At 40.6% G+C, this 16,918-nt stretch overlaps 2 protein-coding genes across 3 annotated transcripts; both read right to left on the reverse strand.

The window, feature by feature from the left end:
• Positions 1–1,104: 1,104 nt before the first annotated feature.
• Positions 1,105–10,967, reverse strand: LOC118424476 (leucine-rich repeat-containing protein 4-like). Of its 2 annotated transcripts, XM_035833046.1 has the most exons (8): positions 10,872–10,967; positions 10,005–10,110; positions 7,987–9,610; positions 6,834–7,520; positions 5,884–6,011; positions 5,362–5,467; positions 3,235–4,858; positions 1,105–2,595 (listed from the first exon to the last, which is right to left on the reverse strand). In XM_035833046.1, the coding sequence occupies exons 5-8, from the start codon at positions 6,007–6,009 to the stop codon at positions 2,364–2,366; spliced, it is 2,088 nt and encodes a 695-aa protein (XP_035688939.1). In that variant the 5' UTR covers positions 6,010–6,011; positions 6,834–7,520; positions 7,987–9,610; positions 10,005–10,110; positions 10,872–10,967; the 3' UTR covers positions 1,105–2,363. The 2 variants fall into 2 exon arrangements, with proteins under 2 accessions (XP_035688939.1, XP_035688938.1); XM_035833045.1 differs by lacking the exons at positions 6,834–7,520; positions 7,987–9,610; positions 10,005–10,110; positions 10,872–10,967 and having other exon boundaries at positions 5,884–6,826.
• Positions 10,968–11,322: 355 nt separating this feature from the next.
• Positions 11,323–13,380, reverse strand: LOC118424478 (leucine-rich repeat-containing protein 4-like). Its single transcript, XM_035833047.1, has 2 exons — positions 12,433–13,380; positions 11,323–12,161 (listed from the first exon to the last, which is right to left on the reverse strand). Exons 1-2 carry the CDS (start codon positions 13,356–13,358, stop codon positions 11,930–11,932), a joined length of 1,158 nt encoding a protein of 385 aa, XP_035688940.1. The 5' UTR covers positions 13,359–13,380; the 3' UTR covers positions 11,323–11,929.
• Positions 13,381–16,918: the final 3,538 nt, after the last annotated feature.

Raw genomic sequence — 16,918 nt, forward strand, 5'->3', positions numbered from 1 at the left:
CTTGCTATTTGTATTCAAGGATTTGTATACCAACATAAATTTTTTTTATACCAACATAAAAAAAAACTTGAACATGTCACAACGAGTTTGAAAACATCATTCAATTTGACAAATTCGTTTTATTACTCATTGGGAAGCGGAAAGTTACTTATTTTATCTCGTCATCTTCTATACTCCCATAGGGGGTAGGCCATCGAGTTTTTGTCAAAAGATCAGCAATAATTTACCGCATTACAAATCCAACTCTGTAAACTAAAAACGTTATTATAGTAGACTGTTTTCCGAGATACATATACACTGTGTACTTTGCCCACTGAAACAATCGAGAATCGTACACTAACACTCACTGTGTTTTGGCCCACGGAAATATTTCAGAGAAATTAGCATTCTAGCTAATTAAACGGTAACAGACACACCGAGCTCACACACGGCCCGATCAACAGTCGATTCCAAAGAATCATACATACTAACGGATGCCGAAATCACCCGAAGTTTGCCGAGAGCCGAACACCGATTTCCTGTGGTGGCGTTAGGAACAAGAATAGATATTTTTATGAAGTATTGGTAAAGCTAGCCCCCTGGCGGTTCTATCAGTTCGAGCAGGGTCTGCAAACGCGTTCGAGCAAACTGCGAAACTGTTTTACTCTTGTTTTACTCGTTGATTATCAACTCCATGAAAAATGGAGGTATAGTTTTGGGTGTGCCTGTCTGTCTGTGTGTCTGTGTTTTTGTGTTTCCGTATATTTGTAGTCCATAACTTTAGAACCTCTTGATGGACTGCGATGGTATTTGGTATGTGGGTACGGGTTGCAAAGGTCAAGGTCAAGTTTAGGCCCCCTGGTGTGTGACCTTGGTACTGCAGCAGAACTTCAATTTTTTTGTATCAGGTAGCTTGTGATGTAAGGAAAAAGTGGTGTATGTTTGCTTCCCCTAGCAGCTTGCTCTGGAACTACAGGAGCATTTTTTTTTCAAAATCTTCCAAGGAGCATAACGAAACATAGGAATGATTGATTTCCATGATATTTTTTATTCAGTGGACTGAGTATCGTGTCGGTATACAGTGTGTACTGAGTGTATACGTACAAAGAAAGCAACAGTGATTTCGACAAAAACTTGATGGCCTATCGTCCATGGTTAAAGAGCATCTTTATTCTACACAAGATGAATACATATATAGTACACACTTAAACCTAGGACAGCCCTTTGTCCATTTACCAGGAGGGCGCAAAGTATTAAAAAGAAATACAAGGCATTCTGACTAGTTAAAAGCGTTTAAAACATTAACTTTACATTTCATAAAATTTGAACCCTAATGAATCATAACTGATTTCTGTAGATGAACTGTCCTGAAGTACAGGCCCCTGTACGTGTGTTTCTGACACAGTAAATAGCATAAGATGCACAAAGTACTCCTTGGCCAACTTTGATTCTATAGTAGGCCGTTGGTAAATCTACCTGGAGACAAATAGTCTTCTTGATAGAACATTGTTGAAAACCTGATGGGCAGAAATAGTACTACAAGTACAAGTAAGGTGGTTTAAATGATCTTTTTGCTGTGACTGTTGTGTATAACGATTGAACCCAGAGACGCGATCTGTTGTAAATAATGTTGTGTTTGTTTATTGTTATTGTTTATTGATATTGCATCGGGGCTCAGGTACACATACGTTTATTGTTTATTTGTTTGATTCAGGCCCATGGCCCATAAAAACAGTCACAGAACAGAGGTTAAAAAGACTACGCTTACAACTAATTAACTATTATTTACATAGTGTCGCCAGAATGTGCTAAGGCGAAAGCCGTCCACATACAAGGAAATAAAAACATATTGTAATGTGGATAGTGTAACTCAAGAAGATGATGTCTGTAGTAGTGGGTATCAGGCTAGGTGTTGACTAAATGGAGTTTGGGTGTGGGGCGCCCCATAGTGACGTTTTAAGGTACTGCAGTAGAAATTCTAAATGAAATGCTACTTGCAACATGGTCATGATACGTTTCTGTTAACCTAAACACTGCCTTACTACGTTCAGATCTCTTATATACTATCATAGGCAACTATCTCAGTTCTATGCTACGTTTTGATAACTAACAGTCTAAAAGCAGTTGGCTAAATGACGTACCTTACTATGCATGTGCTCCTATATAGAAGAAAGGTGCACTCTATTGCAAAAGACATTGGTCTGCAGAAAACATACAAGTCACATGGTACATTATTAATCATTGTTTACAATGAAAGCTAGATTATTTGACCGATGGGTCAGAGTCCAACGTACCCTGCCTTATCTAGTACAGGGAGTTATCTAGACAGCTTTTAAGAAAATTACCCCATTCAACTCAAAAGATTTTGTCATTTCCGCTATTGACTACGTCTCAATAATATCTAGCTTAAGCTTGTGACTCTGTTCAGCCTTCCCAAGGTAGTTGGCCGCCGTGCAAGTGTAGTTCCCGGCATCCTCAGCGACGGCAGCCATGATGACGAGAGTTCCGTCGTCTTGTACGTCATATCCGGTATACTTAGTGAGGTGAGGAGAGATCACAAAGCCCCTTGGGGTGGTCCAAAAGAGGTGGGCAGTCGGGCACCCGCTTACTTTACACCTGGGAATTTGGAAATACAAATTTGAAAAAAAAATGTGAAACACCTTCTGTTTATAAATGCTTTTTACTGACTAATAGCTTGGGTACCATCCGGAAAGTAGTTCGCTCCGGCGTTCATTATATACTATATACAGTCGCTTCTAGCTCTGACGTTCATTATACACTATATACAGTCGCTTCTCTCTGACAGCAGAAGCGAACATAGGAGCGAACTACTATCCGGATGGTACCCAGGCTAACTGACTAAGGCATCCCAATTGAATATGCCTTTCGGTGTTAGGTGAATTTGCCAATGTTATGTTTAATATAAAATCATACCAAAAATCACTACAATCCATTAACACGTTTTTTAAATTATTCTCCTCAAAACTTTGAAACAAAGTCGCATCCTGCCACTAACAAATCATGACTACATCATGTTTAGAACGTGAGATATCAAAATGGAAGTTCTGCTGCGGTAGAACTTTGCTAGGGACCATTGTTGAACTTGGGCTTCATTTTCAGAGCCTACCAACCTACCAAATATCATCAGCATCAATTCAAGTGATCTATTTGAGTTACGGTGTTCACAGACACACGGATTGACAAAAACACATAAAACAAAATCTTCTTTGCGAAAGTAATAATATGATTACGTACTTGAGTTTAGCCGTGTGGCCGACAGTCGTCTTGTTATCACTCCCTGATGTGTCGACAGAGGGCGCTTCTTGATGCTCACAGTCACAGGTGAGGTTTGCCAGAGGAATGTCTCCCAAATTTTGACCTTTAAACTTTTCAGGACCAGAACAGTGGATATTCGTAATAACTGACTGACCAGGAACGTTAACGGCCTGTGAAAATGGTTTCATCTGACAGTCACAGTACCAAGGATTTCCCTGGTCTGCGTAGAGGTAAAACGGAAAAGCGCGGTCATATTTCAAGAGGTCACCTGGCAGCCATGTTAGATTGTTGTTGGTAACGTCGATAGAATGCACACCTTTTAGACCGTGGAACGCTGCAGGGTCAATGACTGACAGTTTGGCGTTACTCAAGCGCAAGCTGGAAAGTGTTGTCGAGTTTCCAAACGACCAACCAGAGATGTGTACTAGAGGATTTCCTGAGAGGTCAAGTTGGGTCAAGTTTGTGAAGGGACGAAGAGCTTTCTCGGGTACCTTTGCTAACATGTTATTGGCAAGCTGCAAATTTGATATGTTTGAGACGGAAACAAAGTCGTTTTCGTCAAGAGTCTGTATCTTATTGTGGCTAAGACTGAGAATTTCAATCTGTTTTACCGCGGAAAGTGCAAGAGAGGGTACTTTGCTTAGCTCGTTTCTTTCAACCCGAAGTTCAACCAAACTGTGGAGTCCGGTCAAGGCGTCGGGTGCAAGTCCGCCATCTTGGATTGCAGAAATGTTCGAAATGTCCAGCTTCAAAAGGGACTTAAGAGATGCGAATTGTCCCCCGGGCAAACTTTGGATAGGGTTGTTTGAAATATCGAGAATGCGGGCATGTGTTATTACGTCCAGTCTTTCGGGTATGGATTGCAAAAGGTTGTTACTTACAGATATGTCGGTCAGCAAAGGCATGCCCTTGAAAGACAGTTTCGTCAGACGATTGTTGTTCAAGGTCAAGCTTCCCAATGATTGAAGATTCGCCAAAGCATCGCCCGTATTTTGCAGTTCATTGTTGCTCAAATCTAAAGAGTTCAGCATCACTAGTTCCTTAAAGTCGTCCTTGTTGAGGGACACAATCTCATTGTCGTTGAGTGCCAGTGTTAGAAGGTTTCTAAGCCCAAGCAAAGCACTACGAACAGATACCAGCATATTATGGTCTAGCATGAGGAAACGCATTTCTTCTTGAGTTTCGAACGCGCGTGGCTCAATAGATTTTATCTGACTGTTGCTCAGGTTTAGAGTCTGAATTTTTAAACTTCCCGTGAATATGTTGGCCCCGATATTGTCAATTTCATTTTTGCTTACATCAACGATCACTAGGTTCTTAAGGTTTGAAAAAGAGGCAGTCTGCAGTTTTGTCAAACCAGCACTTTTTAGATATACCTCTCTTAACATTTTGTTTTCTGCAAAGAAGTTGGTCGGTATGATTCCTAGTTTATTTTCTTTAGCAAGGAAACTGGTCAAATTCTTGATGTCTTTTAGAATGGAAGGGTCAACTTTGGTCAGAGACAATCCCGGGTTGCTTGAGAGTGAGAGCAGTGACATGTTGGTGAGGCCATCAAAAGCACCGGATTCTATGGACGTTAGTTGATTCCCGTCCAGAAGCAATCCTGTCGAACGAAACATTAGGGTTAGGGTTAGGGTTATGGTTATGGTTATGGTTAGGGTTAGGGTTAGGGTTAGGGTTAGGGTTAATGCATTCCCTTCTCTCAGCATATTTTAAAAAACCAAGAGAATCAACACTTTATTTTGAAACCTATATAAAAGTACGATAATCACCTTTATAGTTCAAATAAATCATAAACCCTTGTAGATTGCATGGGTCAATTGAAAAAAAAAACGACCATTGACAAAAACACAATTCATAGACTCTGTGCAAGATTGGATGTATGTTGATATGTTTACGGACTGCCGTATCAACTATACATATAAGCCCCCACCCAGAAACATATGGATTTTGTAAATCTTTGTGTGTGTGTGTGTGTGTGCGTGTGTGTGTGTGTGTGTATGTAATCGAGAGAGATAGAGAGAGCGCATAAGATAAAGAGAGAGAGAGAGAGAGAGAGAGAGAGAGAGAGAGAGAGAGAGAGAGCTGTTGTGAGAGATTATTTACCTGTAAGTTTGTGCAGATTGTTGAAGACTCCAGTTGGTATCACCGAGATGTTTGTATATTCAACAACCAGATACACTGTATCTGCTGGGACATTCTTGGGAATATCCTGGCAAAGAACATGTCAATACGTTAGTACTGAAATCTACCAGTGTTGGTTAAATTCTTGTTATTGGGGTCAACAGCAAGCACGGCAAGTATAAAGTGAATCGGCTTGCAAATTATAATGTAATTATTCAACGTTGCAGGGAGGAACTAAGGATTACATTACAGTGGTTACCCAGAATTCAGGGCTGATGTATTAAAGTGACGTAGAAGATAATCATAGAATAATCTAATCTGATGAAGTAGCCATGACGTATGTATACTTTTATAAGTCGCGATTCCTTCGCCATCTCTAACATTCAAATTCCCTCTCCCCCAAGTCAGCACTATAAACATTTAAGTACGCTGTCTTTTTAATTGCTATAAAAGAAAAGGAAAGAAGACCGAGCGATTGCTCTAGCGTAAACCGAAAACGTATACCGTTATTCCACCCGTACAGATGACGCCATGAGGGCCCAACTCTCCACAGTAGCAGTTTCTGGGGCACTGATCCCGTCCAGACACCACGCACACGACACACATAAGAACAACGATGAGAAGCGCCATATCTTGGGCAAACAGTAAGCATAAACTCCTGTTAAGGCTGTGGTCACACTTCCAAACTGGGACCCCGGCCGGGTAGCTTATAGGAACGAAAAGTAGAATATACAAAAGACAGCAAAACACACAGAACGTAAAATAATTAGTCGTGAGCATAATTCGTATATGTAGTTTCTTGATAAATACTGTAATTTTTCATTTGCGCAAACATCCCGGCCGGGCCCCGGTTTGGAAATGTGGCCGCAACCTAATTTGGACAAAGCGTAAGCATTCATGTTGTTAACCTGTACAAACAACAAGCATTCACACTGTTAACGGAGCAAAAATATTGAGATGTGAAGGTAATATCGATGGACGTCGTTATTGTAATTGTTGGTCGACTTACTTCACATTATCAGGATCTTTCGTATTTAGGTCACTTTCTATAAGTGTAAAATTTGAACATATCAATTTCAGGCGAAAGGTATTTTTGACCCTGCGAATGCAATTTATTTGTTTTTGTTCAGACAAATGACATGTAAAGCTAAAAGGGTAACAATTTTAAATGATTCACATTTCACAGCTTGAGAGACTGCATGGGGAATGTCAAAACAACATAGTCATTGGAACACTCCGTCGAAGATCACGGTTTGGCTGTAGAATTTACAGAAATGTGTCCAAGAGGACAAATGATACAGGAAGTGTTAACATGGTCAATCTGAGTTTCTGTTCATCTAGACATTTGTCTTACTACTTCCAGATCTCTTACATAGTAACATAGACAGCTAACAACGTTTAATACAATAATTTTGGCAACTAACAGTCTAAAATCAAAGGGTTACGTGACCTACCTTACTATTCAAGGGCTTCTAAGTAGGAGAAAGGTGCACTGCTATTACAAAGGACTTTGGTCTACAAAAACATACAAGTCACATGGTGCATTAACCATTGTTTACAATGAAAGCTGGATTATTTGACCGATGGGTCAGAGTCCAACGTACCCTGCCTTATTTAGTACAGGGAGTTATCTAGACAGCTTTAAAGAAAATTACCCCATGGACGAAATAGTTCAACTCAAAGGATTTTGTCATTTCCGCTATTGACTACGTGTTGAGAACCGATGGTAGGGCTATTGATGCAGATACATTGAGACCAAACGTCGGAAAATGTAGAGCTACATAACTTTATTGTTACTCCCAAGACTCCAACTCATGGAATGAGGTCACAGCCTCACAGGACTAGTCTACTTCTAAAATAGGGGGGTTTCAGTAGGAATGATCACATGGTTCACAGTCGGTTCATAACACTACGTCTCAATGATATCTAGCTTAAGCTTGTGACTCTGTTCAGCCTTCCCAAGGTAGTTAGCCGCCGTGCAGGTGTAGTTCCCGGCATCCTCAGCAACGGTAGACACGATGACGAGACTTCCGTCGTCTTGTACGTCATATCCGGTATACTCGGAGAGGTGAGGAGAGATCACAAACCCCCTTGGGGTGGTCCAAAAGAGGTGGGCCGTCGGGCAGCCGCTTACTTTACACCTGGGAATTTGGGAATAAAAAGGTGACAAAAATGTGAAACACATTTGTTTATAAATGATTTCTACCGACTAAGGCATCCCAGCTGAACAAGCCTTTCAGTTTAGGCTAGTTTCCCAATGAACAGTTTACATTGTGATATAAAAATCATCACAATCCATTAACACGTTCTTTAGTTACTCTCCTCAAAACTTTCAAATAAAGTCGCATCCTGCAACTAACAAATCATGACTACATCATGTTTAGAACGCGAGATATCAAAATGGAAGCTCCGGAAGAAACAGGTCTTTTATAATCTAAGTATGAATGAAACGTCTGTCCGAACGAAATCCGAAACGTCTGACCGTTTCCAAAACCATATCCAGTTGCTTGAGTAACTATTTTTTGGTGTATCTTATTACCTGGATCTCTAATATACATCGACGTAAAATATAACCTTCTTTGCGAAAGTAATAATATGATTACGTACTTGAGTTTAGCTGTGTGGCCGACAGTCGTCTTGTTGTCGCTACCAGATGTATCGACAGAGGGCGCTTCTTGATGCTCACAGTCACAGGTGAGATTTGCCAGAGGAATGTCTCCCAAATTTCGACCTTTATACTTTTCAGGACCAGAACAGTGGATATTCGTAATAACTGACTGACCGGGAACGTTAACGGCCTGTGAAAATGGTTTCATCTGACAGTCGCAGTACCAAGGATTTCCCTGGTCTGCGTAGAGGTAAAACGGAAAAGCGCGGTCATATTTCAAGAGATCACCTGGCAGCCATGTTAGATTGTTGTTGGTAACGTCGATAGAATGCACACCTTTTAGACCATGGAACGCTGCAGGGTCAATGACTGACAGTTTGGCGTTACTCAAGCGCAAGCTGGAAAGTGTTGTCGAGTTTCCAAACGACCAACCAGAGATGTGTACTAGAGGATTTCCTGAGAGGTCAAGTTGGGTCAAGTTTGTGAAAGGACGAAGAGCTTTCTCGGGTACCTTTGCTAACATGTTATTGGCAAGCTGTAGATTAGATACGTTTGAGACGGAAACAAAGTCGTTTTCGTCAAGAGTTTCTATCTTATTATGGCTAAGACTAAGAATTTGAATCTGCTTTACGGCGGAAAGTGCCTGAGAGGGTACTTTGTTTAGCTCGTTTCTCTCAACCCGAAGTTCAACCAAACTGTGGAGTCCGGTCAGAGCATCAGGTGCAAGTCCGCCATCTTGGATTGCAGAAATGTTCGAAATGTCTAGCTTCAGAAGGGAGTTAAGAGATGCAAATTGTCCCTCGGGTAAACTTTGGATAAGGTTGTTTGAAATATCCAGAATGCGGGCATGTGTTATAACGTCCAGTCTTTCGGGTATGGATTGCAAAAGGTTGTTACTTACAGAAATGTCTATCAGCAAAGGCATGCCCTGGAAAGACAGCTTCGTCAGACGATTGTTGTTCAAGTTCAAGCTTCCCAAAGAACGAAGATTCGCCAATGCATTGCCCGTATCCATCAGTTCATTGTTGCTTAAATCTAAAGAATTCAACATAACCAGATCCTTAAAGTCGTCCTCATTGAGGGAAACAATATCATTGTCATTGAGTGCCATTGTTAGAAGATTTTTAAGACCAAGAAAAGCGCTACGAACAGATGCCAGCATATTATGGTCTAGCATGAGGAAAAGCATCTCGGCTTGTGTTTCGAACGCGTGTGGCTCAATAGATTTTATCTGACTGTCGCTGAGGTTTAAACTCTGAATTTTAGAGCTTCCCGTGAATATGTTGGCCCCGATATTGTCAATTTCATTTTTGCGTACATCAACGATCACTAGGTTCTTAAGATTTGAAAAAGAGGCAGTCTGCAGTTTTGTCAAACCAGCACTTTTTAGATATACCTCTCTTAACATTTTGTTTTCTGCAAAGAAGTTGGTCGGTATGATTTCTAGTTTATTATCTTTAGCAAGAAAACTGGTCAAATTCTTCACGTCTTTCAAAATTGAAGGGTCAACTTTGGCTAGAGACAATCCCGGGTTGCTTGAGAGTGAGAGTAGTGACAGGTTGGTGAGGCCATCAAAAGCACCGGGTTCTATGATTGTTAGTTGATTCCCGTCCAGAAGCAAACCTGTGAAACGGGACATAAAACAATTTTCACTCAGCACAAATGATGTACATGGGTCTATAAGATCAATTTACAGAGAAGACTGGCAATCCATTCAAAATGCAAACATACCCCAAACCCTTCTGGATTGGAAAGGCAAATGTGAAACAAGTATCGTTTATGAATGCACAACTAATCAAACAATGAATTAAGCACATCTTTATATGTTCAAAACAATGAAATCAAAGGACAGACGTTTGTACAATCCTATAAGGTCTTCAAATCAATTCATATACTTATCTGTCTGTGTCTGTATGTGCATGAGATAGAGAGAGAAAGAGGGATACAGAGAGAAGGGAGAGAGAGAGAGAGCTGTGTTTATGTAAGTGAGAGGCGTCGGAAGACAAAGACTATTTACCTGTAAGTTTGTGCAGATTGTTGAAGACTCCCTTTGGTATCACTGAGATGTTTGTATACTCAACAGCTAGATACAATGTGTCATCTGGGATTTTCTTGGGGATGTCCTGGTGATGAATATGTCAATACGTTATTGCTGTAGTTCACCAGTGTTGATTTAATTATTGGCATTGGCAGCCATAAAGGTTTTTATTGTATACAATAGTTTAAATGTTTTGCATACTATAATCAATTATTTTCAGGTACGCAATTGTAATTATTGGCAATACAGTGGCTATTCATGATCAGACATCAGAACAAACCTGAAGATAATTTGAAAAAAATCTACTCTGAATTTTGAGGACGAATCCATCGGTAGTTATAATTTCATGATTAGGTGCTTTTTCTTTGAGACTGCTAACGTTCTAGTACCAAGGTTGCGTTGGTCTCCAAAACCAGTAACCAATGATTTAGAAATATGCTACTTGAATATAAGTGCATATGGTGAAATCGGACCGGCCTCTTGAGACAAAATTAAGTAAAAGTCTACGACCTAAATCACGGCAGCAGAAGTAGGCTGGAGTTTACTTGTCCGTGTAACACAAATTTTTCTGTCTGCATGGGGCTGTTACTGGCCCATTCCTTCTAGGAGGCCTGCCAAACTTTGATGGGGCTGCTATATGCTGGGAGGCCGGTCTGGTCGGACGTTGGGCGGGCTGCTATCAGCGAGGTTTAGTCAGGCTAAGTACATCCTTGTCAATGAAGTAAACGCACCCTCAAATCCCCGCGCAAAAAATGTCGGCTTTGTGATCACTGCCATACGTTATGTGTTTGACTGCTATAAAAGGAGACCTAGCAATTGCTACGGTAAAGAAAAATAAAGGTATACCGTTATTTCACCGGTGCAGATGACGCCATGAGGACCCAGCTCCCCACAGGAGCAGTTTCTTGGGCACGAACCACGCCCAGAGACCACGTACAGGATACACAGAATAACGATGATGCGAGGCTTCATCTTCAAACAGTGAGCATAAACCCTGTTAACTTGGTCAAACAGATCTAGTAAGTATCAATACTGAAAACTTGGACAAACAGTAAGCATGGGTAATGTTAACTTGGCCCTTACAATAAGTATTAATGTTACTAGCTTGCAGAAAGTGCAAACATTACTTCTCTTAGCCTGAGCAAACAGTAGGCATTCTGTTGGACGGAGCTAAGATTTCTAGATGTAAAGGTAATAAACGTTGTTATTGTAAATCTCGGTGGAATACTTAACTTCATTAGGATCTTTCGTTGAAAAGTCACCTTGTGTGAGTGCAAATTCTGACCATATCAATTTCAGTCTAAAGGTTTATTTGACCAATGATTTCACCACAATAATGCACTTATTTGTTTTTGTTCAGACATATGCCATGTAAAGCTAAGAGGGGAGCAATTTTATATGATTTACATCCCACAACTTGACATAGTACAATAGTAATGTCAAATCATCAAACTTAGTCTTTTGAATGCTTCGAAATGTGTCCCCAATAGGACGAAGTATACATGAAATGTCATTATACGTTTCTGTTAACCTAAATATTGTCTTATTACACTCAGATATCTCTTATACACTAACATAGGCAACTAACACAGTTTTATGCAACGTTTTGGCAACTAACAGTCTAAATGCAGTCGGTTAAGTGACGTACCTTACTATTCATTGGCTCCCATGTAGGAGAAACGTGCACTGCTATTGCAAAAGACTTTGGTCTACGGAAAACATACAAGTCACATGGTGCGTTATTAACCATTGTTTACCTCGAAAGCTGTGTTATTTGACCGATGGGTCAGAGTCCAACGTACCCTGCTTTATCTAGCACATGGAGTTATCTAGACAGCTTTAAAGAAAATTATCCCATGGACGAAATAGTTCAACTCAAAAGATTTTGTCATTTCCGCTATTGACTACGTCTCAATAATATCTAGCTTAAGCTTGTGACTCTGTTCAGCCTTCCCAAGGTAGTTGGCCGCCATGCAAATGTAGTTCCCGGCATCCTCAGCAACGGTAGCCGTGATAACGAGAGTTCCGTCGTCCTGTACGTCATATCCGGGATACTCAGTGAGGTGAGGAGAGATCACAAAGCCCCTTGGGGTGGTCCAAAAGACGTGGGCCGTCGGGCAGCCGCTCACTTTACACCTGGACGTGGGTAATTTGGAAAGAAAAAGTTGAAACAAGATGAAAAACTACCTCATGTTCTCAACGTTTATCTACCAACTAAAACATCCCAATTGAATAAGGCTTTAAGTCTAAAATTTTCCAATCTTCAGTTATCCGTAAAAATCATATGTATGATTCCGAACTTAAGATAAACCAAACCGGTATAGTAGATAAGGCTGGAATAATATGAAACGCAAATAGTACATTACATTCGGGAAAAAATAATAATAATATTTCCTCTATGCCTTACGTAAGTTTTGCGGGTTGACCGACAGCAGTGCTATTGTCACTCCCTGATGTGTCGACAGAGGGCGCCTCCTGATGCTCACAGTCACAGGTGAGGTTTGCCAGAGGAATGTCTCCCAAATTTCGACCTTTAAACTTTTCAGGACCAGAACAGTGGATATTCGTAATAACTGACTGACCTGGAACGTTAACGGCCTGTGAAAATGGCTTCATCTGACAGTCACAGTACCAAGGATTCCCCTGGTCCGCATACAGGTAAATCGGAAAAGCGCGGTCATATTTTAAGAGGTCACCTGGCAGCCATGTTAGATTGTTGTTGGTAACGTCGATAGAATGCACACCTTTTAGACCATGGAACGCTGCGGGGTCAATGACTGACAATTTGGCATTGCTCAAGCGCAAGCTGGAAAGCGTTGTCGAGTTTCCAAACGACCAATCAGGGATGTGTACCAGAGGATTTCCTGAGAGGTCAAGTTGGGTCAAGTTTGTGAAGGGACGAAGAGCTTTCTCGGATACCTTTGCTAACATGTTACTAGCAAGCTGTAGATTAGATACGTTTGAGACGGAAACAAAGTCGCTTTCGTCAAGAGTCTCTATCTTATTATGGCTAAGACTCAGAATTTGAGTCTGCTTTACCGCGGAAAGTGCCTGAGAGGGTACTTTGTTCAGCTGGTTATTTTCAACCCTAAGTTCAACCAAACTGTGGAGTCCGGTCAAGGCATCAGGTGCAAGTCCGCCATCTTGGATTGCAGAAATGTTCGAAATGTCCAGTTTCAGAAGGGAGTTTAGAGATGTAAATTGTCCCCCGGGTAGACTCTTGATAGGATTGTTTGAAATATCGAGAATCCGGGAATGTGTTATTACGTCCAGTCTTTCGGGTATGGACTGCAGACGGTTGTTTTTTACTGATATATCTGTCAACAAAGGCATGCCCTCAAATGACAGCTTCGTCAGACGATTGTTGTTCAAGTTCAAGCTTCCCAAAGAACGAAGATTAGCCAACGTATTGCCGGTATCCATCAGCTCGTTGTTGCTTAAATCTAATGAATTCAACATAACCAGATCCTTAAAGTCGTCCTCATTGAGGGTAACAATATCATTGTCATTGAGGGCCAGTGTTAGAAGGTTTTTAAGCCCAAGCAAAGCACTACGAACAGATACCAGCATATTATGGTCTAGCATGAGGAAAAGCATTTCTTCTTGAGTTTGGAACGCGCGTGGCTCAATAGATTTTACCTGACTGTTGCTCAGGTTTAGAGTCTGAAGTTTAAAACTTCCCGTGAATATGTCGGCGCCGATATTGCCAATCTGATTCTTGCTCAAATCCACGATCACTAAGTTTTTCAGGTTTGAAAAAGAGGCAGTCTGTAGTTTTGTCAAACCAGCACTTTTTATATATACCTCTCTTAACTGTTTGTTTTCTGCAAAGAATTTGGTCGGTATGATTCCTAGTTTATTTTCTTTAGCAAGGAAACTGGTCAAATTCTTGATGTCTTTTAGAATGGAAGGGTCAACTTTGGTCAGAGACAATCCCGGGTTGCTTGAGAGTGAGAGCAGTGACATGTTGGTGAACACACCATTATTTACCTATTTTGGTCTATCAGACCATCCCCGAAGAGGAAAAAAGTCGTGTTTTTGCCTGAAATCAGGCGAAAATTAATGAGCGCGTTGATGTCATCCATGAAATGTACTTGCTGTGGCCTAAGATACATTATCGGACAAGAGGGATTTTCACCACTTTACCTTTGAAAACCCTCCGCAATTTTGCTCAATGTCAAACTGGGTGTGATGGATCAGATCAAGATTAATGAGTGGGATTTCCTGACTTTGATCCCGGGATTAGTTTTTAATCCATCCTGATTACATGGACGCCTTTTTTTTATCCACTCCTGTCACAGAGTGGGTGAGTGATGATGTGATTTTTTATGCGATGTGTGATTTCTAGGAAAACCGTACTGTGAAGGTTGCGGTAAGGGGAGTCCCATAGCCTTTTTTGACGCCGTAGGGACTGTGTCTACATCCCGATCTTGTGCCCTTGGGAAAGGCACTTTTTACAGCTTTCCTCACCTAACTCCGGTGTGAATAAGTACCTAGCTGCGGCTAGTGGCAGTGGCAGGCCTTTGTGACAGTGATAAGTTTTAGGGGCATGTTCGGGCATGACGCACCCGCTATACACGAGTAAGGGGTAGAAGGAACCCCTTACATCCTTTGTCGAAAATCCACCTAGGAGACGGATACTCCAAATAACAAACCTGCATCTGCTAGGACTGTCTTACACGTGACATGCAATTCTGCCCTGTGAGATTTGTAGTGTGCCAGTGGACGAGAGGGCGGAGAAGGAAGTGCACATTCCTCGTTCACGTCATGTGCAGGCCAGGCACCTAAGCAGACGGGGAGTAACTGTCTACCTACCAGGCGAGTCACTGTCTTCCGAGACAGATGGATGCCAACGACTAGATAAAAGTATTGGAGGGCAAAGCCCATTTCTCTCCTATATACCACCGTCTTTTACCTGCGAAGTCTGACACGAATTTTTTTATTTTTTATTTTCTGCTTGGAGGAAAGTAGTGTAAAGTAGCTTTCCAAAGTCTAGGTATAAGGTCTCGTTGATGATACGAGTGAATACTCGACCCGGTGCGCCCATGCAGCCTTGAGATACCACCTTTAGAACATCACAACGTTAACATCATCATCATCATCATCCGGGCGTTAACAGACAGACCAGATCATTTCAAACTCTTATGTGCATATGAAAGACCTACATTTAACCTTCTATACCCGTCTGGCATGGCAAATACTAGGGTCACATTTCCAAACAGGGTCTTGGACGAGCTGTTTACGTAAAAGTCTGAATATCAAGAAGTATACACAAGTTATGCTTATTACTAATTTCATTCTACGCTCTGTGTGTTTTGTTCTGTTTTTTTTTTAATGCTTGGCGTTGATTTTACGTTCCTGGATGCAATTAGCAACATAAAGATTCTTGTCATAGTCTTGGGAAATGTGTAAAAGCCTCAAATGTACTTAGAGTATTGTTAATGACTGTAATTATGTCCATGTCAAATTCTATTTGTATTGTTTTTGGCTCTGTCAGGATCGATATCCCTTTGTTATACGGGCCACAGGCTAGTTGGGCAGCCCTGGCTGTGTGTACTGAATACCCAAAATTCATAAGAATGACAAATTCAATTCAATTCGAACTCAATATCACTAAACTATACTAGTCTAATCATACTATTCTAATTAAAACTTATACACAACTAGAAAGGTCGACATTTGCTTGAGAGCAAATACAGCATATTTCAGCCATCTCCCTCATGCAACAATAGGCCTTGAGGTCGTTGACCCCTTTGGTCATTGGAAAATGACCCCAAAAATTCCCAAATATATCATTTTAAAGTGTCCCATGCCAAAAATTATACATGGGTCATTTGGATAATTATCTAGATCACCCCTTTACCACATTTCGTGTCATTTGGTTGTAAAATGAGGGAACAGGAGCCAAAAATGTCCAATTTTTGTCCAAAAATGGCCGTAAAATCGCAATATTAAGCATTATGTTGTACTGTATGGAAAAACTGTTATTGAATTCATGTGCACATAATTGAAGGGCACTTTTATACCAACTTTCAGGTCATTCGGTTGTAAAACGAGGGTACAGGAGGCAAAAATGTGCTTTTTTGTCCAAAAATGGCCAAAAATCGCAAAATTAAGCATTTTGTTGTACCGTATGCCAAAACTGTTATTAAATCTTGGTGGGCATATGATCAAGGCACCTCTTTACCAAATTTCATGTCATTCGGCTGTAATACCAGGGTACAGGAGCCCAAAATATACATAAAAATTGACAAAAACCTCAATAAAATCAGTTTAAAGGCAGATATGAAAAAAATAAAAAAAAAAACCCCGAGGGTATTGGCTTACTCTACCTTTGTGCCAAATTTCAAGTCAATCGATTTGAAAATGGCGGAGTTGATTCGATTTGACAGGAGAAAGAAAGAAACATTACGAATACAATATATTTCACCATACCTATGGTATGGCTGAAATATAAATAGTTATACATGTAGACTAGAATCCTTGGTCTTCGAAACAAAAAATCTAGCCTCCATGGCCCCATAGGTCGCTAAAAAATGGTATGCTCTTGTTAGAAGCTTTGGAACAAAATTACTCAAGAAATATTTGTCGATATTTCATTCAATATATCTTTCTCATCCATATCGTATTGAAATGCAAAAAGTATATTCAACAAAATAGATAACTTTGCTTGAAGTATCCAGCGATTGCAACCATGTCACACTTCCTTGCTTGGGCCTTTGTTAACAAAAGTTCTTTTTCCCAAACTCCCCACCCACTTCATTGCCAAAAATATTATATCTATGTTATTACTATTTCTACCACATTGTTTTAATTTTCTTCTATGTTATGATTCAGAATCTCCAGCTACAAAGCGTGAATCCAAGCTTTCTTTGACGTAATGCCATATGAAA

Source organism: Branchiostoma floridae, chromosome 10 (assembly GCF_000003815.2).
Source record: "Branchiostoma floridae strain S238N-H82 chromosome 10, Bfl_VNyyK, whole genome shotgun sequence".
NCBI lineage: Eukaryota > Metazoa > Chordata > Leptocardii > Amphioxiformes > Branchiostomatidae > Branchiostoma > Branchiostoma floridae.

Bases quoted from the DNA above. Each gene is read 5' to 3' on its own strand.
- LOC118424478 (XM_035833047.1), bottom strand. From the start codon at position 13,358: ATGCCTTTGTTGACAGATATATCAGTAAAAAACAACCGTCTGCAGTCC. The intron at 12,162-12,432 runs GTAAGGCATAGA...ACCCACGTCCAG, and splicing joins GGTCAACCCGCAAAACTTAC to GTGTAAAGTGAGCGGCTGCC.
- LOC118424476 (XM_035833045.1), bottom strand. From the start codon at position 6,159: ATGCTCACGACTAATTATTTTACGTTCTGTGTGTTTTGCTGTCTTTTG. The intron at 5,468-5,883 runs GTATACGTTTTC...GTTCTTTGCCAG, and splicing joins TCTGTACGGGTGGAATAACG to GATATTCCCAAGAATGTCCC. The intron at 4,859-5,361 runs GTAAATAATCTC...TTCGTTCGACAG, and splicing joins CAATCTGCACAAACTTACAG to GATTGCTTCTGGACGGGAAT.